The sequence below is a fragment of the Pholis gunnellus genome (assembly GCF_910591455.1).
Source record: "Pholis gunnellus genome assembly, chromosome: 6".
NCBI lineage: Eukaryota > Metazoa > Chordata > Actinopteri > Perciformes > Pholidae > Pholis > Pholis gunnellus.
In genome coordinates this window covers 20,913,650-20,937,466 of record NC_136532.1, presented here as the reverse complement: position 1 = coordinate 20,937,466, position 23,817 = coordinate 20,913,650, and the positions used below count along the sequence as shown (strand labels likewise).

At 44.8% G+C, this 23,817-nt stretch overlaps 1 protein-coding gene across 1 annotated transcript in view; it reads right to left on the bottom strand.

Moving 5' to 3' along the window:
* Positions 1-23,817, bottom strand: part of cux2b (cut-like homeobox 2b) — a gene marked incomplete at both ends in the record, with an annotated part of 86,063 nt that overhangs the window by 20,167 nt on the left and 42,079 nt on the right. Inside the window, one exon of the mRNA XM_079160489.1 lies at positions 5,522-5,600. Coding sequence (XP_079016615.1) covers positions 5,522-5,600 — 79 coding nt within the window. The remainder of the gene's footprint in view (positions 1-5,521; positions 5,601-23,817) is intronic.

The window sequence follows — 23,817 nt, the reverse complement described above, 5'->3', positions numbered from 1 at the left end:
AATTAATTTACAAGGCTGTGCTCCAAGGTTTTTTCTTTTCATTCAAAACAGTCTTGTTTTTTTTTTTCCCTCTGAGTGGACTTCAAGGTCCATAAACACGCTCTGCCGCTGCTGCAACAAACAGTAACACTGCTGTAATATTGTTGTCAAGAAGCAAAACTAGGCTGAGAGAACACTAAGTCTTTATTTTCACCTTCACAGACAATGTAAAGCGATACAAGGTATGCAGGATAAATTGCTGCCTCTTTTCGCTGCCTGTCAAGGATTAGTTTCGATTAGAGAAAAGAAAATGCTTGGAACAAATTCATAAACATGACTTTACTGTTTGCGGTGCATTTTAAACCAACGAGCATTTGATATTCAGATAGCAAACTGAAGTGCTGCTTTACCTTGATGTGGGAGGAGGAGTGTGAAAATACAAAAATAAAAAGATCGGTGGAATGAAAGAAATGATTGCGGGAAGCGGCGGCTTTTGTGTGCGAACAAAACAAAGCTGAAAGAGAAACTTTTTAACCTGTTCTCTTCAGTTGCTGTTCCATGTCTTTGTTTGACAGACTGAAGGACGGAGAAGGAATGACATCAATACCGAGACATTTTTTAAAGCTCGCAACAAAGCCAGAGCTCGGTAGCATTTAAAATTAACACCAGATGACATGCGAACCAAACTTCAGTCAATATTTTTTTTTAAATAAAACGTCTCTTATTTATGAGAAATGTAAGACAGATCACAATATATTAACCTCAGAAATACACCAGTCTATAGTCTTTACATTTTTGAATCCCAAGGTTACATCTTATCTGCTCTCAGGCACACACACACACACACACACAGACACACACACACACACACACACAGACACACACACACACACACACACACACACACACATACAGACATTCCTGCACACACACACAGTTGCTTTCTTTTAAGAGCACACTCTCCTGGTCCCTCTGGGGTCTCCTACTCCACAGGGATCAGTTGGAGAGGCCCAGCTCTTTTATGAACATAATGCATTATTAAGCACCTCAAACATCTCCTGGGCCTTTGTTTATTACTGCTCTTATTAATCACTTGTGCATAATCTCGTCCCGCCCAGAGAGCTTTCATTTTCCATCAGCTTTTATACGTCCTTATTCTCCGACAGACTGCCACCCTCCGCGCTCCCTCTTCCCTCTCATCCTGACTGTAGGTACTCAGCTGCAAAATTACAATAAAGGCAGCTTGCTGTGCCTTGCAGGCCTCTCTCGCTGGTGCTTGCTTGTGTACATGAAAGGTTGAGGAAGGACAACTCTTCTTTGTGCATTTGAATGACTCTGATTTACTAAGGTCAGTGAGTTCTGCGCTGATAATCTCATAGCCGAGGGAAACATCTGATGTGAATATGTAAGGCACTTACAACCATCTCACTTCACAAGAAGACGTGCGACCTAATGTGACAAAAGGCTGCTTTCACTTGTGCTGTGCTCCGCAGTACCGTTGGTCACCACTAGCAAGCACTGTTGTCATAACATTTCGCACACACACACACACACATACATAAAGACTCAAACACCTCAGACATGCCTTGGGCCCTGGCACACACACACACGCGCGCACACACACACACACACACACATACTTAGAGGGGTGTATTCAGATCAGAATCTTCACAAACTCTCAGTGAGCTCCCCGCTCAGATAAAAGGAGCTGTGTTCTAAAGGAGAGAAGGAGTGGGGTGGATCCTAAGGGATGAGTGTGTGTGCACTGAGAGGAGGCGAGGAAGAGCAAACACCTGGAGCGTCAGTCTCAAGGCTACGCCCCTGGCGACGGGGCCTCGCTGCTCTCACAGAGGTGGCGACAAACGCAGACGTTCAAACGCCACACACACACACACACACACACACTCTTGCACACTCCAGCAGAGAGGAGCAGAGCGAGACGGCGAGGAGGAGAGGAAGAAAGAAAGAGAGGGAGGGAGCTAGGTGCATCTCTGGGAAACCGATGAATTCGGGCAGAAGCTGCCACTGTTTTTCAGCGTTCAGTGATCAGGACTTGTTTATCTGCACTGATCAAAACCGTGCGGAGGTGATATAAACATTGTTAGGGAAACTCTGTTAACGGGCCTCTTTCAAGCCCCAGACTGGGTAGGAGTTACAGTGCACAGCATGGGGAGATGTCACATGCAAATCAAAATATAGAGCGCTAATGAAACACTCCTGTGGATTGACATCTCGGCTTAGGGGCCTCATAAAAGGCAAGAAATCACTTCAATCACTTGCATCAAGAAGTTATTTCTGTTCTGAGTTTACTGTTGCGTTCGAGTTGCCATTGAACAGCAGCATTATCTTGCATTAACAAAGAGGAACATTATCGCGCCGGAATCTCACAAATGTATCGGATACGTTATTTGTATTCAATAGTGGGCACGGCAAAGTGGATGACTGATATGTGACCAGATGTTAATGATAGACAGATACAACAGGTCACATATTGAGCTCCTTTCCTTGTTCGCCTCTTGCATTCATTAACTCTGCTGTTGGCCCGCTCTGATTGGACCGAAGGCCTCAGCGTCGGCACACAAAGGAGCACGCACACACACGTTGCGAGAGAGAGGCACTTTCAAATGAAATAATAGGAGGGGAAAAACGTCCAGCAATGAATAGTAATAACTGCATTAAGATTAACGAGCACGGCGTGTAAAGAATAATTGCATCCGTCAAAAGATAAAAAATACATGAGCTGTAGCATTTGTTGGGGGGAACGGTGGGAACGCTTGCTGTTGTGTTTGACGGGCAGAGAGAAATGAAGTGGGGCCACAGCCAAATGACTGTCCTCCGGTGTACCTGGAGTCATCCATTCTAGCGAGGGGTGGGCAGGAGAGGGGGGGGAGTTGTGACCTTGGACACCAGCAGCAAGATGTACAGTGACAAACAGGCACAGGATACTGTAGGCCCTCCTCACAGATGGCAGAGGCTGCTTGGGCCAAACACAGAAATACTCTCAGTGGTTTGACCTCGGTTTGGCTGCAGCCAGAGAAGAGGAGGGGGCGGGGGGGGGGGGGTAACGGCTATGAAAGAAACAAATGTCGGGATCGGCCAACGCTATATTTTTGCCTTTCGTGATGCAATCTATGTCAGATTAGGCAATCACGTCGTGAATTGTTGCTGTGACTTGGCTGGAAGACAAGGACCACGAGTTGTGCCCCTGCCCAATCGTAGCTTGTCATCTTTCACTACTTCATCTTCGCCACCAAGTTGAGCGTGGAAAAGTGCTGCTTTGGGTCAACATCACAGGACGTGTTGTAGAAGTTTGGAAACTAGGCGAGAGGAGGCAAGAGGAATCTGACACGATAGTCTTTTTGTCGGGACATCAGTGAGATGTCCCATTGAGCCTTTATTGGGCCACTGAAGTTACTTTGACATTAAAAGGAGGGGAGCAAAAAGTTTCTCTTGGGCCCCGACTGATCCCCTCCAGTCCACACAGCGTGAATTTACCCTGTTACCATCATGCTCCCAATTAGTCCAGAGCACAGTGAAGACATACTACACATAGCAGCTTATTACTGAATTTTACAATTAACTTTCACGAATTTGAAAACACAACGTGAAAGGGTTAAAGTTGTACAACGAAAACAAAGACAACTCCCAGACCGCACGACGCCGTGGCAGTAGCCCGTCAATCACAAGGTAGCCACGCCCTAAAGCATACCCGGCTTTATCGTATATTTTACTCTGAATGGGTCATAATTTATGAAATGAGAATCATTCTGCTTTGATGAATACTTGACCCTAGTGATTGAGACCATAAACTCATGTTTATAATAATTACTGAGGTAATAAAGTGACAATGAAACTTGTTTTTTCAACCAAAGAGTGGCCCCCTGATGGCCATTAGAAAGAAGGCAGGTTTACGGCACTTCTGCATTGGCTTGACTTTAGACACAGCCAAAAGGGAAGAATACACCTTTCACATGTTGTGTCTTCTTAGCATGCAGGTTTGCAAATGGTAATCCAATATACGAGAAAAGTCATGTAGGCTACAACTACATCTGCTGTTTAGTCATTATTAAACCAAATACCAAATAATACCATTGAGTAATCATTATGAAGTTCATTATCAAAGTAACATGATAACTTTCTTTGAGTAAAGAGTAATTTATTCAGTTTTTCCGGCAACTTGCCCAGCACTGTTTATCAATCTCTGACTGAGAAAGAAAACAACTGGCTTCCTCTTTTCCCCAGTGATACGGTGAAACAGACTCCCTTTGTAAAGGTAAGGTCAGATGGAGGTAGGAGGCTCGCTGTGTTACGTCACCTGATGCAACCTGACACAGGAAAGTCCACTACTGTATACTCCAAAGAATGACCACACATACACTGTGTATACAAAGAGACAGAAAGGACAAAATATTAGGTACCTTGAAAACACGACTTTGGTTTTTTATTTACACATAAGAGTTCATGGTGACAGTGGCCTTTCTTCTTATGTTAAAGTCTTGAACACAACAACTCTTAGTTGACTATCCTCTACTTGAGGGGGGATTGTGACTAAATATATCCCACAAGACGCTCCTGGGCTCGAATTAAGGCCTCCATATAAAAGGTATAGGTCAAAAAATCAAACTGAATATATCTTCAAAGAACGGTATTTCTTATCAAGAAAATAACTCCATTCAAAGTGTATGTGTGTGTGTCTGCGCTTGTGTGCGTGGTGGCGGTGCAATATCAAGCAGGGGACTTCAAGGAAAAATGGAGACCTTTAAAAGTCACTTGCTGCCGTCGCTATTTCTCTGACGCAGACTTTTATCTTGTATTCATTGAATCTGTAAACAGCATTCTCTACTCCTGCCACAAGTGTTTCTCTGATCTAGACTGAGATTGGGCTGCGTTTTGCCGCCGTCTCCTGCAACAAAGAGCAATACGGTGCACGTGCCCCGGCACTGAAATAACAACTGAATAAACACACAATTCGTCTTTCCTTCGCTCGAACATACTGTCTTTGCCCCTCTCTCCCTTTTCCCCCATTGGCCTCATCAGGCCTGCGTTCCACATGAAGCCAGACTTCAGTAGGGATTTTAATTGGCCCTCCACAATCAACAGCAGAGCTCCTCGAGGATGTGTTCGCTCCTCAGCCAGGCTACATTCAAGGACCAGTGCTGGGTTTTGAAGTGGCCTCACGCAGAGTTTTGGAAACCACTCTGAGAGCACAGACTTTGAAAAATAGATAAGAGCCACAGGGTATAGGGTTTTATGTATCTTATATCCATGTGCTGTTGCACCATATCTATCTATGGCAAGAAAATTACTTTTGGGTTTGGGTGTATTCATATAAACATGATATGTCACTGTGTGTATATACTTATAGGGCTGGTCCAGTGATAGTGGTAGAGGTGTGATGGGTTGATCTCCGGGAAGTGATCGTTGAAGGGGGAAAGATAATTCCAGGAGTAATGTGTGCGAGTGTGATGTTTATATTGCTGCTGCCGCTGCTTCTGCTGCTGTTTGTGAAGATGCACATCTCTGGTCTTAGTGGGAGACTCACCTGGGGCCTCGATAAGCTGTTTGTAGACTCCCAGGAACGCAGACTCGGCCTCCTTGCTGCGCTTGTTCAGAGCAACCACCTGCAGCGGAGAAGATGCCATTAAGGTAAACATCGACTGATATTATCCTGGCATATGTCTGGCTCACAGTGCACAGAATATTTACATTTCAGGCATTTAATTGATTTTTACAGAGAGCAGAAAACCCTTCAAACCTTAAATTGCGAAACAATGAATCAATAGTGACGAGAGCAAAGGTCAGCCTCACAGCATCCTTCCAATAAATGAAACAAACAGTGCTGCATGCCTTGTATACGTATTGTATCTTCAGTACATATAACAGAGGAATACTGTGCAGTTCATTTAATTAAAGTTGTGCATAGATTGACCAACTCATAGGCATTTTTTTTTAACATAAGCACTGACAACTAGAGCAGCAAGGCGCAAACTATGACGATGTCCGCCCTGTTTAACTGCCAAGCTGCTGCATGTTACGAGGTGACATTTGGCCTGTTAAATGTAGGTGTCGGCGTGCACGAGGAGGCTCGCCAGTGACGACGGTGGCCTCCATCACCAGCAGCACTCGGCACCTGCTATACTCGGCTCGGCGGGTGATGCAAACCAATTAACGATTCATTAGGAGGGACAAAGAAAGCAAATTAGCCACCACCTGGCCCCATGGAGAGGGCACCTGCACTAGTGGCTATGTGGGTTACCCTGCTCCCAGCTCCCAGTAAGACCTCGGCCCTGTTTGTGAGTCAGAGGACGCGCTGTGGCTGCCTCTCGACGTCCTCTGCTCCGCAACAGTAAATCAGATCAGGCTCGTCCCCCCCCCCCACACACACACACACACACTCCATAAGCAGACGGACTTCAAATTATTGTCATCTATTGTCTATGTCATTTCTGTCACTGTTGATTACAGCATTTGTCGGATCCGCTCAATGGACTCCACATCGAGAGGGTCAAGTGCGGTATGGCAGAGCCAGGCTGCTCATCATCGGTATGACCACACTTGAAAAGCCGTTCATTTTGCTGAGGCTGAAACCCCCTTATGAGGATGGCGGTGGTGTGTTGGGGCTGTTTAGTGGGGTTATAAATAAGGTGTGTGGAAAACAGCGAGGGACGGAGAGCCTTTGATTTACTGGAAGTGGCTGGCGTCTTCCCTGGGGAGGCATAACGACAGCATCATGTTTAAAGAAAATATCATAAAGATCAAGCAAATCTCCCCCATCACTCCCACTTGGAGCAGCTCAGAGGAGTTCATGGAAAATGGAAAAGGCTGGAGCCGAATCAATACAGATGCAATAGTCTGGAGCTCTCAGCCAGCTCCCTGCTACACTATGCTGTTGTTTCACTCAGCTATACCCCAATTTACCCCCCCCCCCCCCCACACACACACACACACACACACACACACACGCCAACCTCCATCGGCCCCCCCACTCATCTCCCCTCTCCTTCCAGGACATGACGTTAATGTTGGCATGTTGGTTCACAAACTGTGAGAATGTGTGAAGCACGCTGGCCCCATAAACACTGTTTCCAGCTTTATATGAGGTGTTATGAGTACATCAACAACTAGTGTTGGCTCGGCTAAGGTTTGCTTTAACCCCACTGATGAGAGTCGGTTTTTATGTTTGCTTCGTCCTCTCTATGAGCAGGAGCAATTTTGTGACCCCCACTAGCCAATAACAACCCTCCGCTCTTCAAGGTGACAATGAGTAAAGCTCCAACTGCACTTTGTGACATCCAAACTTTTAACAACCTTTAGTTTATAACTGAACGACATGGCCACTAGAGCAGGGTGGCTGAACCCACTGCTAGTCATCTACTTTTCACTGACAGTCTGCTTGGCTGGCCCCGGCTTCCTCTGACGCATATACATCAAACGAGGCTCCCAACTGCATGAGTAAAAAGCCTGAGATCCGGTGAAGGCAACAGCTATAGGGCTCCATCTTCCAGAGACGCGCGGGGGTCTCCTGGCCCTCCATCATCCTTTAACGAGAGAACACGGAGATTACCTCCACAATCACACCATTAACCTGCCTACAGACACTAGCTGAGGCATCAATCACACGCCTGCCTGATGCCTTCTCACGTTAGCGCCCCGCTATGCGTACAGATACCCCCCCCCCCCCCCCCCCCACCCCCCCCCACCCCCTAACCACAACCCTTGCTATCATCAAAGCACTCTGAGGTGTCGTGCATAATACAGGCTGATCAGGGAATCATCTCATCTCCATGGTAATCCACCTCCAGCCAAGCACATGGGATTTCAGAGCCAGAAGTCTCATGCTAACAGATACGAGCTGAGCGGGTGCTTGTACAGAGAGGTACAACTCGAGGAAGGACTACAACTGGAGAATGTCCTCTTTCTCTTTTTTTGGATGCGAGGTATGGCTCTGGTCCGGGCTCCGACTCACAGCGCATTCTTTGTTTTCACCCGATTTGTGATAAAGGATATGGCTACCGAGGGAATGGGCTCGGCCACAGGTTGCTTTTACAAGCAGGAGTAAAGCCTGGGGCAAGAGTAGCAAGAGACAAAGGAAACCTGTTAGCGCTCCTCCATAACTCTTCAAGCAGCAACCGAGTGGGCAGAACACAGCCTCTGGGACAAGGCTGCTGGGAAATACTTACCGATAAGCCTGTGAGACTACGTACAGTGCCTGCTACTGTGTGCTTCTGAGAGTGTGTGAGAACAAGCTAGCATGAGAAGTAAATGAAGGGGGGGGGGGGGGGGGGGAACAAACGTTGAAAGAAGCAGAGGAAGCAGAGTGAAGGGCAACTGAGCGACGCACAGAGAGAGACAGAGAGACAACGGAAAAGCGGGGTTCCCATAAAGCGCGCAATTAGCAATTATGCAGTCATCAATTACAATTATCACAACTGGTGATTATGCAATTATCACTCTAAATCATCGTTTTCCCCCTCTGCCTTACCAGTTTGCCACCCCCTGTGATTTGGTTGTTTGAGGAGGGGTTGTGATGATGCAGGTGATTAGAGTGTGTGACGATGATGGGGGTGTCGGGGCGGGTGCAAAGGCAGGTCTTGCACTGTGTGTGCGTGTGTGCGTGTGTGTGTGTGTGTGTGCAAATAAGTGTGTGAATGCTTGGAGCATGTCTGCATATGCAACTGTGCCAGAGTGTACACAACATGTGATTGAATTCTCTGTCGAGTTTTTTTTTTTGCATATCTGTGTGTGTGTGTGTGTGTACATGCAGTGTTCATGGATACACTGTTCCCATCTCAAGGTGAATGCGGTTGGTGCTGTGGGTGGTATGGGGACGGCAAATGTATGGTTCCACGGTCCCTGAGGCCTCTAAATTACCTGTCATCTTCCCCATGATGCAAAGGTCAGTGCACAATCATAGGGAGTCCATCCTACTGTGCTGCTCACTGAGCGCCAGTCCGGCCCACAGGCTGACAGGATGTCACAACAACCCCGGTCCCGCTCCATGCTTATTAGAACAAAACAGTGGGAAGCCCACCGCCACCGCAACACCGCTTGTCACAACAGCTTCCAGAAGAATCCACCGGATTCCCGAACAAACGTCCAGTTCTTGGTATTAATATAAGAAAATGAGGCAAAATATGGTCAAAGCACTACGATTGTGCCGTGTTAATGTGCACTTCTTAAGCTAGGAGTAGGTTTTTTTTTCCAATCTAACCTTTATTGGTACAACATCCACTTTCTACTTCAAACGTCCTTCCATTTTCAGTGTCGCCATTTTGAGCCTTGCATAATGTCCACTTCTGCACATTTTTCTTCCAGCTTTACTACTTTTATATTCTGAAAAACACTCTCTATTTTGTGTTAATAGTTCACATGAAATGATTTATGGCAGAAAAAGTAGCACTATGATGTTAGATGTTACTGGGACTTTGATAAATGCTAATGCAGACGCCACTGTTCTTTACTCAGATGTTATGCACTTGGTGGTATGTTCTTTATACTATGACAGTTTTCCGAAACTTTCATGAAAAAAAATCACAATATATCAAATTGAATTGTAACCCCAGTATCTCGATATGTATTGTATCACCACTATACACATCTCTTCTTCCTAGTACAATATCTTTAGTAATATTGCAATAATAAAGTACTACACCAACTCACCAGAGGGGCTTTATATCCAAGTATGTATTCTAACACTGTTAACGGGGCAGTGTCACTCGTCTTCAGGTACAATAATACAGACAGAGAGCTGCAACTAACAATTATTTTAATTATCGATTAATCTATAAAATATCAATTTGTCAATGAAACAAATGTTTTTTTTAAAAGTGGCGAGTTCAGTTTCCCAAAACCCCACATGATGTTTTTCAGATTGCTTGATTATTCTAAACCTATAAATATTTCACTGACCAGAGACATTTAGCTTGATACATGACTTAAACAATTAATTGATTATTGAAAATGTTGAAATATAAATATTCCGTCAATCAACTAATTGAGTAACGGACTAATGGTTCTCTCTCTATTACAGGTCCACAAATATATGTGTATATAAAATGACCATAAATAATATTTCTTTAAAAACTCAAGCTAAGCTAAACTTTCAGGAAGTGCCTTTACTTCCTATAAAAAACAGTGTTTAGATTTTCAAAATGATAAGAAAATATTGCTTGGTTCTCTTCAAACTCACTTTCCATGATTCCGTATCTCGCTCAACATCTTCTCACGTCTTCTGAAGAGCTCTTAAAAGGTTAACTTTTAAAACTGATCTGAATTGGAATGCAATTTTAAAGAAAATCAAAATACTACAGACTGGCCACAGGAATTCTTGCATCAATCATGGATGACAACAATATTTGGTTAATTTAACATTGTATAAACAATTTAAGGAAGAAACCTACAATCCGAAAGGTATGTGCTTTCACTCTCCTTTAAATGTGATCTGTATGTTTTTGGTTTTTTTATTATAGCAGATGAAAACCATCATTTTCCCTTCAGAAGCACAGAAAAGATCATATTTTAGCGGCGCCACCCAGCACTTTTGCGGCTGTCACTGCTGACGTTTGTTTTGCGTTGAGTGTAGGTTCAGAGGAGAGGCAGGAGGAGAGAGATGAGTTGGTGCGGAGTGACTGATGAGTGGGTGGAGGAGAGGGGCAGAGGTAAACACTATTGCAATACAGTCTGGACGGTGAGAGAACCATATACACCCACACAAGCACTCCCACGCAACACACACATACACACACACATTTGAACTTGGACGCATGCAAGCACACACACACACACACACACATCGACACTCACGCAGATGCACACTACACACAGACTTGGTTTGAAGGCAGATTTAATCATGGTGACACCCATCTCAGAGTAGTGGTAGCAGCATGGCGGTGGCTGTGGTCGTCTCTGGATGCCCGGCGAGATGAGCAGTCAGAGCACTGACACACATCTCGTCGCCACGTCAATTCCAATCAGTGGAGGCTGTCAGTCAACGCGCTGCGCCGACAACCGACTGACACCACCGCCACTGCAGAGCTGCCGTCTCAGCCAAATAAATGGCCAAAGCTGACCAGTATTCTTTTGTAGCACTTAACCAGTCCTGATGTAAACGATGCAGTGACAACATGAGAGTGAAAACACAGCTCGACATATGGAAGCCTTGTGGGAGAGGCTCATCGGAATTTAAATGGAAGTAGAGTAGAACATTGTACAGTATAAAGTAGAGCGGTATAGCTTTTGAAGGAAGGATTTTCATGTTGCATTAGCAGTCAACAAACATGAACGTGAGTCTACAGCCATGCTAGCTGCATTGTGAGGCTGCATCTGGTGTGGTGCTTTGAGCTAAATGCTAATGTCAGCATGGCAATAAACTCACAGTAACAAATGCTAACATGCTAATATCTAGCAGGTATTATGTTCACCACGTTCACCATTTTAGTTTAGCATGTTAGCACATTAGCACTAAACACGAAGCACAGCTGAGGCTGCTGGGAATATCATTAGATTATGCAGGTATTTGCAAATATTGGAAACGGGCAAGATGAAAAGAATCATCCTGAGGGGTCATGAATGTGCATGTGACATTTCCACAAAATCTACGAGTGTCAACCTTATGGTGATGCTATATGACAAGTAAGACACCAAAGTCATTAAGATTCATCCTCTGGGGACCATGAATGTCTGTACATCATTTCATGGCAATCCACCGAGTTGCTTCGATATTTCAGTTTGGACCAAAGTTGTGTACAGACCGACCGACAGACCCAGGAGGTGTTTCACTTGAATGTGAGACAAGAGAGAATGACCGAGACCTCGGGTCAGTGTCCCGGTAGAGAGCGCCGATAATGACCCAGGCTGAGAGGAGAGCAGATCTCTACTGATCAAGGTGTAGCTGATGTAATCCGGGCGGACGTGACACACAGAGCCGCATGAGAGACAAAACATGGCACGACATTAAACCCAGATCAAAGGACCGGCTGTCTCCAGCACACAGCAGGTGCCTTCTGGGTACTCCTCACCATCAACAGGCGGCAGAAGCGTCGTGTTGCCCGCCCTCTCGACAAAACTCAAAAGCACCAGCCTCGCCGCCAACACCTGAAAGTCACGGCAAAGTCAAAGTCAAGAGCCGCTGAGAGGAAAAACGGAGGGAAGAAAACAAATCTTTTTTGAATGTCTTTGTAGTTCAAAAGACAGGAGTTGTCATTTTCTTTGAGCTCGCGCTTTCAAACGTTTGATGCAGCGAATGACCTAAACCTTGAGGAAAGTGTGTCTGCTGAAAAACGTACCCATCGCGGAGGGGGGGGGGGGGCGGGGGCGTGCTGAGGCTAAGATGAAGGCACCGGTTGATGTGCTGAGAGGGAGGGCTGTGAAAAGTAGCAATGAGTGCACCTGGACTAAATTATTTCAGAGCTGGGAGAACTGTTAAGAGGAGAGGAGAGAGGAGAAGTGTAGGTAAGGGCTAATTATAAAAATAAAGTGCCCCCATTATCCTGGTGCTGCACTGCCCTAGTGAACAAAGCTACAACAGATGGGGTGTCATGGGTAACTGTGCCAATGCGAGCCAAAGCCCTGGAGTGGATGGACCCTGGCAGGCCGCTGGTGGAGCAGCGCTGGCAAGGGGGAGGCACAGCTGCATATCTCGCCCTCAGACACATGTTGACAGTGTTTCTCTAGCCCTGCCTACACTAGTCAAGGTGAGACGGCATGACATGAGGGGAGAGAGAGAGAGAGAGGGAGAGAGAGAGAGGGAGGGAGAGAGGGAGGGAGAGAGCGCTCCACTATGATGGATAGCGCTCTCCATCCACCTCTCCTCTCTCTCTCCCTCTTAGAAGGCTGGTGACTTTCCAGTGAGGCAATTATCATTGCGGAATGCATAATAGCCTAATTAATTACAGGTGTCAGCGCTGCCTTTGTTTCAGCGTGGAGGAACATCATGCCAAAGCCGCATCCGCTAAAAGGAGCAGCAGTGATGAACGAGCCTTGAACCGCGGCGAGAAGAGCGCAGCTGATGGAGGAGCGGAGCGCTGTGCAGACGACTTGAAGTCTGCCAAACAACGCTGCGTCTGTTGCCCACAGAAGATGGATAGCAAACACATGGTGCAGAAATTAGGTCCATTATTTGCCTGATAAATCTGCCGTTGTCAATCGCAGTGGCTCGGAGGAAGATCTCAGGTAGGGGCCCGCGTTGGACGGCCCTGTAGGTAATTTGGTTTCAAGTTGCAGAGACCAGCAACCGCCTTGGTGGCAGCACTATCAACAATGATACAGCCCCCTTACCCCGGCGTTCCTTACAAACATGGCATATCATTTGTCCTGTCAGATTTGCCGATTTCATTCATTGTAGCGAGAAAGCCGGAAAGCAAGACAATTGGCGGGGAGAGAGAAAAAAGACCTAACGGGACCCGCGAAGGAGAGAAGTGAATGATGGGGCGGCTAGGGAGGAGAGACAACACAGAGATTCCTGTTATTCTCCTCCTCGGCTAAACACAAGCACACATTGGTGCAGAACTTAATAGAACGTCACATTCGGTGTGTGTAAGTGTGTGCACTGTACAGCGTGTGTGTCTTTCTATGGGGGGTCGTGGCGGTAGGCTGATAATCCCCCCACGCCCCCAGGCAGTGGGGGCTCATTGTAGAGTACATTGAGTCTAATAGGAGCGGGCGCTGCAGTTGTATGCAGCTCTCCCAGCTCCCACTGTGAGAAGAGTTTTACATAATTAATGACTGTTGATGTTTCCCAGGTAGTCGCCCGGCAAATTCACTCCAGACTCGGCTGCCACCGTCGTCGGTTCCACAGAGAATGAGCGACACCAGAACAGACAGCTTACATTACAGGCATAAATAAGGCAATTTTGTACAGTGTCTTCAGACATTACTGTGAGGGGGGTTCAGGGCCACTGATTCGACTTGCTTCAGAGAAACACTCAGAAAGAGCTTTTCTATGTCTGAGTCTACAGAGAATTTGCGCTTGATGCGAGTGAAACTGCTTCCTTTAGTGTTTTTATAATTCCGTATGCCGTTAGAGCGCGGCACTTTTCAAGATAACAGTCGACGGCTCCAGACGGATGATCATTCGCGTCTGCATGAATCATTATAATCTGAATGTCGATCTTAATACATGTGAGCCTGGTGGTCTGGGTCTGTCTGCTCCAGACCTTTGACAGCCTGGTGAGGCCTCGGGGCCCGGCACACATCGCTGGGAGGCAGTCCACATCTATACTGGAGCATGTTGAATTAAACATTTAAACACGACACCAAGGGAAGGCTATTTTTTACTGCTCTCGGCCCACTACTCATTATTAATTTGTAATAACCTTTAAGGCTTTTTGATGTCATACATATTTTACAGAGAGATATCACTCCCAGCCAGACTAGAGAGGGCCTGTCGATGACGGATCACCAGAGTGCCACCGAAGTGTGCCTTCACCTGCTATAATTAGCACCAGGTGAGGGTTAAGAGTGATCTTTGGGCAACGTGTGTCTATGCACACCAACTCACACACTAATGCATCAGTGTGATGAGGTGCCGGCACCCGGAGTTTAAAAAGTGTAGTGTAGTGGCCAAACAGAGAGAGGAAAGAGGAGACTGGACTGGAGACCAAGGGTTTTCCCCAAATCAATTTTACACAAAAAATACTGCATCGGCTCTTTCTGGCAGTGACCTGACCATCATTAAAAAAAAACTTTAGGTTTTTATGAATGTCCAGTGTAAAGAAATTAATTTTGGCTGCTTAAACCAGCTGAGTGGTTGAACATTGGGGGGGAAGGGACACATCAGGGTTGCATCAATAGCGATAATGATATCGGTCCGATACTGACATAATTAGCTGTAGAGGCATGTGTAACAATAGGCCGATCTGGTATTGTACACCATTATTTTAATAAATAAGAATTCAGTACATTTATATCTGTTTGTATTTGATACGTTTTGCTTTACATAGTTAAGAAAGCAATGTTCAAGTCAACTTTAAAGAATGACCCCATTCACTTCTGCATAGTGAAGCATACGGCTAATCAATTAAACACCGGTATCGGATCGGCACTCCGTCTCGGGCCGATAGCCAAAGCCCAGGTATCAGGACAGGAGACTCTGTAACATTAACCCCTCGTCTTTATATATTCGTCTGTTAGCGGGCTGGCCGAGGCCCATCTCGCTCCCGCTCTGCTGGGAGGCCCTCTGTGCCCGCTGGATGCCAGCCTAAAGCTCATGTCCGCTGTTGCCAACACGCCACTAAAAGCTGTAAAACAAATGAGCTCTGTTTGGTTAATGTACACTGATTGACCTCTGCTGCCAGGCATTTGATGTCATGATTGTAATGACCGGCTTTCCTGCCTGATGACTCGTATACAATGTGACAGGCGCGCGAGGTGGCGTTTCAATTTGAGTGAACGAAGGCTAATCAGATGAGATTCCTGTGACAGAAAGAGCTGACGTTGTTCTCAAATGCACATCTGCGCAACTGCTGTAGAAATGACAGCATTGAAAGTGTATCTGTCAATATTTCTTCACGGGTCAGTTTACCAAAAATGACATAACAATGTTGATACCTTTCATGGTATTCAGTTTTGCTTCTATTTTGGGCAGGTTTTGAGATATTATTATGTCTCAATAGCTGTGAGCAGTTCCATCCAAGAGTTATGTCAAAGACTGATTCACTTGAGTATATTTTAGAGGCCATTAATTCAAATCCAAGTTTATTTATGAAGCACGTTTAAAAACAACAACAGATGACCACATGTAAAGTAAATTATAAAAACACCGTAAACAAAGCAAAAGACATGTTTAAGAGATTAAAGACAATGATATGTGCTACAGGAACGCCGTATTTCAAAATGAACATTTACTGATTTTATATCATACAATAAAACATTAAAAATCTCTTCAGCTTGTGTTCACCGCTGACTTTACTTCAGCTGTCTAACCACAAACACATTCAAACTGGAAGTGCAAAAATGGAACTTTCTGGATTTTGGGACTCATTCCTGAAATACTCTCATAGTGAGTTAAAAGCCAGATAATAAAAATGTGTTTTAAAAACAGGCGGTGTCGGGGGCCAGACTAACATGCAGAGGCGACTTGTTTCAGCGTTTGGGGGCTTCAGCTGCTCCTCTGTGCTTCAACCTTGATTTAGGGACAACACGGAGACCTTGATGGGACGTAGCGATGTAAAAGGTCGTAGAGATAGGTTGGAGCTAGTAAACAATAAAATCTTAAAATCAATCCTACAGGGAGCCAGTGAAGGGAAGCCAGTGCGGGAAAATGTGCTCCAGCAACACCAACATGAAGGGCATTAGGGTTGTCAAGAGGCAAAACGATATTTAAAAAGAATAAAACATAATATTGAAGAAAAGTCTTTAGTTTTTTCGAAACATCTCTTGACTCAGATTTATCTTGCAACACTTTACAGAGGTCCTGATCCCCGGGTTGGGAATCCTGAGCAATGGGGACATTGATTCTTGAGACACATTTTAAACAAATAAATGTATTTTTCACTGATGTGAGCACCACCGCCAAAATTCCTTTCACATTCATTGTATTGAGGTGGAGACAGAAATCTCCTGGGCAAATAAAACAGAACTAATACCAAGGTTAGACACCACTAGAGTAGTGAGAGATACATGTGTTATTTGACATTTTTGCTTCACAATCACCACTCTTTTTGTGATATCATTGTAATGCAGACATGCAGACGTGCTAACTCAATCGAAAGCAGCCTCAGAAACAACTCTTCAGCAAGCTTTATATATAGGACCTGACTTTAGTGGTTATCTATTGGATGCTGAGCGTTACATAACCCTCCATATGCTCAGAGTGTAGGACAATTCCGTACGGGTTATAAATAAAGAAACCTGACGCACGGCTGCAGCCACTGTGATTTGGGCAAGTTCTCACATGGGATGTCATAGTTCTGCAGTGCTAGCCCCACTGCTATTTCAGGCTCTGCCTCATTAGAACATCCGCCGTGAGTGAAGAAAAAAAAAAAAGAAAAAACAGACTTTACAAAAGACATTTCATCAGGGAGGAGAGAGCATGAACGTTCTGTTCATGCTCGCCCTCCCAGCCACCAGTGCGTTCATGGGCTAAAACTCCATGCATTGCTGCATTAAAAAGGTAGATGCATCGTGACACACACACACACATACACGTGACCAAGTATGATACAGTGCCTGGATGTGTCACACGGTCCCACAAGGAGGAGGTCTGCAGGCCTCGTTGACAGCGGCACAAACGCGTAAATCTGCCACGATGACTGCAACTACAGCACATCCACAACGGGGGAGAGTGTGCACGTGTGAGAGGGGGGGCAGTGAGGGACGGGACATGCGATTATGCATGTAAGTGTGACTTCTTACACGAGAGCAAAATGACACACAATTGCGTGACTGCCTGAACCAGCATCAGTGATTGTAAGTGTGTGTGTGTGTGTGTGTGTGTGTGTGTGTAAAAGTGATTGTGTGTGTTGGTCAGAGTGTGCCTGTGGAGGCCCTCTCACACCACAGCGGCTGGCTAATTTAGTGAGGGAATAGCTGGCTGTCCTTCAGGTGAACGGACAGAGATTGGTCTCAATATGAGATGTAATAAAACGAGCCCATCACCGCACCTTCGGCTGTCCTTCACATGTCTCGCCAGAAGAAGACACACGCCCACAAACACACACACGCTGAGACACACACACACACACACAGGCAACCCAAGGAGGTCAACAAGGTTTGCTATTTTGAAAAAGACCATAAAAAAAATATTGCTTTTTCAGTTTCATTTTAGCCAACATTCTATTTATCAATATTTATCACCGCTTACAATACCTAAAAAGACTTAACTGCACATGAATTTAACATATTGTCTGATTTTATTTGCCTCACTGCCGTTCTGAAAGGTTTTAATCATATTTCAACTACGTAAAGCTGTTATCAGGGCTGTATAAATAAATATTATTATTATTCAATATAAATGAAGTCCCAAATCCTTGTCTGCTTCTGTTATCTTCACCTGCTTCTGTGTAATGGATTTACGTGAATTGATATAATCACTTTACTTAACGTTATAAGAAGTCTAAAAACGTACTGATTACCTTTTGATCATGTTTTCCAGAGACTTGACTTTTGCTTAAGTTTAAGTACCAATACAACAGTTTCAAAATACTCCATCACAAGTAAAGGAAGTAATAAATAATCAAAGTACTAATACTTGTTTATAACGATGCATGCATGTGTAAGTATGTTCTACTGTTGTAGCTGGTCCAGTCTACTGATTTCAAACCCTCCGAAGGGTCACGAGATAAATCAAGTGTTGTGAATAATTAATGGGGCAGAAATGAAGAAAAAACAAAGTTCTGCTAGATAAATTTACATGAATTTTTTGACATCTCTGTATGCTTTTATTTTTGAAATAATGGATTATTTAGATGAAACCGTCTGAGAATGTTTGAAGGGAAGATCGCTCTTTAGTGGAAATGCTAACAACTCTAATTTGTAATTTGTCTCAAACCAAAGAGGCTGGAAACCACTGATTTAATCTTTACCAATCTGTTGTATTATATGTTTTAATGTAAAATCTTAATATGAAATGTAGTTAGCACCTATTGCAGTCAGATAAACGTAGTAAGATAAGATAGACTTTATTGTCCCGAAGGAAATGTGTCTTGGAAACATACATACAGTGTCTGCTGTTAAAACAATACAAGTAACATATTGCATATATACATTACATACATTACATACACACAGTACCTACTGTACATGCAAAAAAAAAGACGTGAAGTAACAAGCACAATCCCTCTGACAGGTTGTGGAGTATTGAAATATAAAGTAGGATGAAATAGAAAGACTCAACAACCTCAAAACGGTACTTGGTTACTTCCCACTGCTCATAACTTAGTGCTACAAACTCCTGCATGTTGGTTTCCCCCCAGAGAGTTCTTGGAGCTCCATGTCTCCTGTAACTAACTGGGTAACAGTGCCTCTCTGTCCGGACTGAAGCGTGCTAGAGCTCCCCGACTCCACATGGCTGCAGCTGACTCTTGCTCCTTTCTGCCAACTGCTAGCGCCCAGGGCCTGGTGACCAGCAGCTTTTTCCCTTTGGCCGTCTCCCCGGCCCCACTCACTCCAGGCTGGGTCCTTCCCTCCAGAAGAAGAGCTAGAGCTCTAAAATCCACCGAGACCCAATTACAGGGACTGCAGGACGAATCGCAAGGAGATGCAAAGTTACTTTGCTTTAATTGAGGACGTGTTTAACGCTCTCCTCCGGCCACTGTGGCCACTTAATGTCTCAAATGAAACAGAGAGCCCTGCAGTGGGACTTTAAAACATATATCTGTTTGTGACAAAGGCAAAGAACACTCTGATGTGTGGGTTCATATATATTTAAGGGCGCGCGGGTTTGATGTAGGATGCCGTACTTCCAGTGTAAAATAAGGATAAAACAAGCAGATCTCTTAAGTGTAAAAACACATTTGATTTGTTGTGGAGAGGCGACACTTTAATGTGGCGTGTACCTCAGAAGGGATGAGCCCCTCCCTGGTTAGAGAGTTATTTCACTTGCAGCTGCTTGTTTTAATAGAGCCACATGTTAATTAGTATTGTAGTTAATCCCATATTACAGAGACCCAAACTGTCAGGTCATATTATAAACAATCGGTCCTAATGTTCGTGCATGTGACATTTGGAGCTGCTATCTCTCCTAGCAAAATGTTCCCTAGGTACTAATTGGCCTACTTTACGCTGTCTTTTTTTGAATTGCCAGTTTCTTTATCATTTAGGATATTAGCCATGACAAGCATCATCCCATATACCATAGGCCCACTGAAAGTGGAGGAGAGCGGCATCTTTCTTTCTTTTTTTTTGCAGAGGGACAGCAAAAATGTGAATAAATGATTCACACCATCAGGTAATACAGTGAGATCTACCTTCATGGGATATTAAATACAATTTGAAAAGAAGAATAAAAGTTCAAACACTTAGCCAGCAGCAAAGTAAGTGTAACTTTTCTCCGCTTGCATTATTTAAGATAGGCTCCATCATTTTATCAATCTATCGATCTCTCACCAGAAAGATGAAAATGGAAAAATAATGAGGCCGATGAATGCTGTGTAAAGAACATCAATGTGCAAAATTTAATTATCTGTGCTGGAAAGAGACGGAAAATGTGTCGGCTGTTTTCTAAAACAAAAAAAAAAAGAAGTGAAAAAGAAGCAGTTAATATTTTTCCCTCTCTGCATATTTTAATTACCAGATCAATCATAACTACGTACTGCAGCACTGCAGAGAAAAGAAAATTGCCAGTCTAAATGAAAAACAATAGATTTGCTTTAAAGTCTTTGCTCTTTTGAAGTCTAAATTAAAATTTCAGGTGCCTTAACAAGAACCTTCTTCAGAAAGTTATGATATTTAATTAGCGTGTTTAGATTTCGCTGAAATTAAACTTCACAGCCGAGCATCATGTGAAATGAAAACTGGTATTCCTTCAGGAAACACCTCAGATGAACAGAGGGAATTCAATCACTTCGGCACACGAGGGCTGTGTATCCTCTGACAGAAGCTCATGTTCTTTTGACTTGTGCTGCCACTGGCCTGATCTGAGGCTGGGCCTCGGCGCTCAATGGAGCGGAGAAACAACTTTGCTCTCTGACTGTGTCCGTGCAGCTCTGATTCTCGGCCTGAAATCAGAGAGTCTCGCCGTAGAATTGGCGGAGCAGCTCTCCCGTTCCGCCTCTTCCTCCTCGCATGAGCCTTTCCTGGTTGTACGAGCGCTGATGTTTATTTCTCCTGGCATGTCCTCGCCGGCGCTGAGCCACCGATTTCACACATTTTTATTGGCTAATTTGACTGTGCTCTTGCCAGCAGCTGAGCGTGAGCCAGGAGTCGGAGAATCCCGGAGACAGACCTACTGCTACTGTTGCTGCTCTCTGACTTAGGATGCCTGCAGGGAGCAGGGGGGGGGGGGGGCACCTGTCTCATAACAAGTAGTTGACCATGTTAGACTGAGGCCAGCTATCTAAGAAACCGCCTCTTAGATTAGTTACTGTCTGCTGCCGGTGAGTGTCTGTTTGGTGAGGGGTCAGCAGGGGAATGTGATTGCCTGTCTCTTAAGGTGACAGGGGTTTAGAGGAGCGGATGTACACCCAGTCAGACGCCCAATAGGAGCGGCGCAGTCGGCGCTGTGCGTGCGTCCGTCCTCAAACACGGCTAACATTTGCACAGCAGCGGCAGTCAGGCGTGACGTCTCCGGGCTCTGAGGTTTGTGCTGTCAGGACGGTAGAAATTAAACCTGGCACTGCAGAGCAGAATGTGCTGAAACTCATCAATTCCACATGGCTAGAGAGCCAAGTGCCTATTTATAACATCTCCCCCCCCCTCTCTCTCTTCTTTACCTGGTGTGCATCCCTGGCTCTAAACACGCATCCATAATGATGAATACACCCAACTGGGATGCTCCGACAGGGCATCAGTCAGGACAGGAAAACAAACACGCCAACACACACACACACACACACACACACACACACACACACAAACGCCATCAGATCAGCAGAGGAGGGATAAGACTGACACTGGGAAGGCTGATGGAAAGGTTGAGGCGTCTCAGCATAAAAACACTCAGCAGAATCACAACAATCAGTCACCACAAAGGAAACAAACAAGGGCAGTCAGATATATTAAACTTCTTCAAAAGGCCCAATCTGGAGCTGAAATATGGCGCACCACGGCTGAAACACTGCCACCCAAATTCACTTTTTTTGTTATGTTGCCATTGACTGAATTGATGACTTTTCATTTTAAAAGTTACTCTCTGAGCTTCTGAGACACAGACTGACGGTATTTTGCAGAGCGAAAAAAATGTGTTCAATTTCATGATGTCTGCACGCGCTGGAGACAAGAAAAAAGTATTTCTTGTTCAAAAATGCTCGTCGTTGTTGTATCGCTTGCATTTAAATCATAGATATCATCTACATGTACAGCTTTAAAGCGAGATTACTGCATGTCACTTCTGAAAAAAAAAGAATAACACATTCCTCCTCTTACATAATAAAAGTCAAATTTATGAGAACATTTTTTGCTCAATTCAACACGTTGTAGGTTTTTACTGCTACAGATTTATTCGCTATGACCAGGCAGCAACCTCCAGTTCTGAAAAGTGGCATTGCAAACATGAGTTTATGGTCTCGCTTATTTCAAGGCTTCTTCAAAACAGCATGATACTGATTTAGTGAACTATGGTCCCATTTGAGTAAAATAGACAATAAAGCAGGGCATGCTTTAGGACGTGGCTACTTTGTGGTTGCCAGGTCACTACCACGGCGCAGTGCGGTCTGGGTGTTGTCCGTGTTTTCGTCTTAGAATTGTATTCGTTTCACAGTGTGTTTTCAGTTCATGAAAGTTAATTGTAACGTTTTGGTCTTGTGTTACTTCTGGTTGCAGAGAAACGCAACCAGAAGTGACACGAGATGGCGAAAAAACCAAGATGGCGACGGCAAAAATGCTGAACTCGAGGCTTCAAAACAGCAGTCGACCAACCACTGGGTGATGCCATAATGACTACATCCACTTCTTAAAAATAGTCAATGGCTATGTCCAGTATCTTGTGGTGGCAAGTGTTGATATTATGTTTGCTGACAAATTATAAATTTGACCACTGGAGTGTTTTTGTAGTCTGCGTTTACTCATCGAAAACAGGCAATGCACCAACTATACAGCAGCTAGCTAGCAACATACATGCTGACTATTGTGTCCAAAAACACTCTCAAATTATTACTTCTCTTATTTAGTCCAGTTTCCCTCTTTTTCTGTTTTTCTTTGTGCATTCAGAGTCATACAGCTTCGAGATAATTTGCAATAACTGCTAAAGCATCTTTGTCTCAATTTGTACCGCTTAGAGCAACTTTGCTCGTGGGCACGTGGCTCTTTGAATTTAATTTATAGGCAATCTCACCACCTTTAAGATTCACTTTGTGTTCAGTCTGCGCTACGTTTTAGCATTCATTATTACTCTGTAATTGTCATTTGTGGCCACAGTGGCCACTGTTCAACCAAACGTTGCATTGGCTCACTTCAGAAGTGTAGAACAAACAACTAACTGAACACAAAAAAGGAGGTAATTGTAAATGGTTTTCTGAAATGGATCTGCGAAATAAAATGAGCAGCACTGCCTTCGAAATAAGCGCGCTATTTGTTCATTTGGCATTAGATGAGAAGAAGTATCAGAGGTAAGACGGACAGCCGTACAATATGTGATCCAATATCCACACATAATCTTGTTCTTCTTTGACTAATCATAATCAATTAAAGTCAACTTTAAAGTAATAAAGACCGAAACAGTAAGCGAACAGAAGTGTATTGAGCTTGGGTCAAAGCGGCTTTTCAGATGAGGACATTCACCCTCTGGAGATGCAGAGAACGTAAAAGACTCAAGGAAGGTACTATCTAATGTCCAATTACACTCTCTCCCCCCCCCCCCCCCCCCCACCCCCACATCCCTTCCCCTGTGCTCTGTCTCCATCTCCTCTCCCTACCGTCTTGCCTCCCACCTTCCTTTCCTCTCCTTAGTATGAAGAGGACACAAGTGATAAACCAGGAGCAGAGAGCCGGTGGTTTACATGGCCCTGGAGCCCATTATGTTCCCCACAATAGGCTGGAGGCCTGGACGTGCTGTGAATAGGTAATGGCCTGGAGATCCTGGGCCTGGCCTGCTGCTCAATGAGCCTGAGACCGCCGAGCAGGAGACAGGCATTAGAGATACCTCGTCAGCCCAGAATGGAGCAGTCTGGCCATAGCCAGGGGGGGGGCAGGGGAGGGTGGGAGAGCGGGATTGAGTGAGAGCGGTAGCCGGGTGTCGTAAATGCC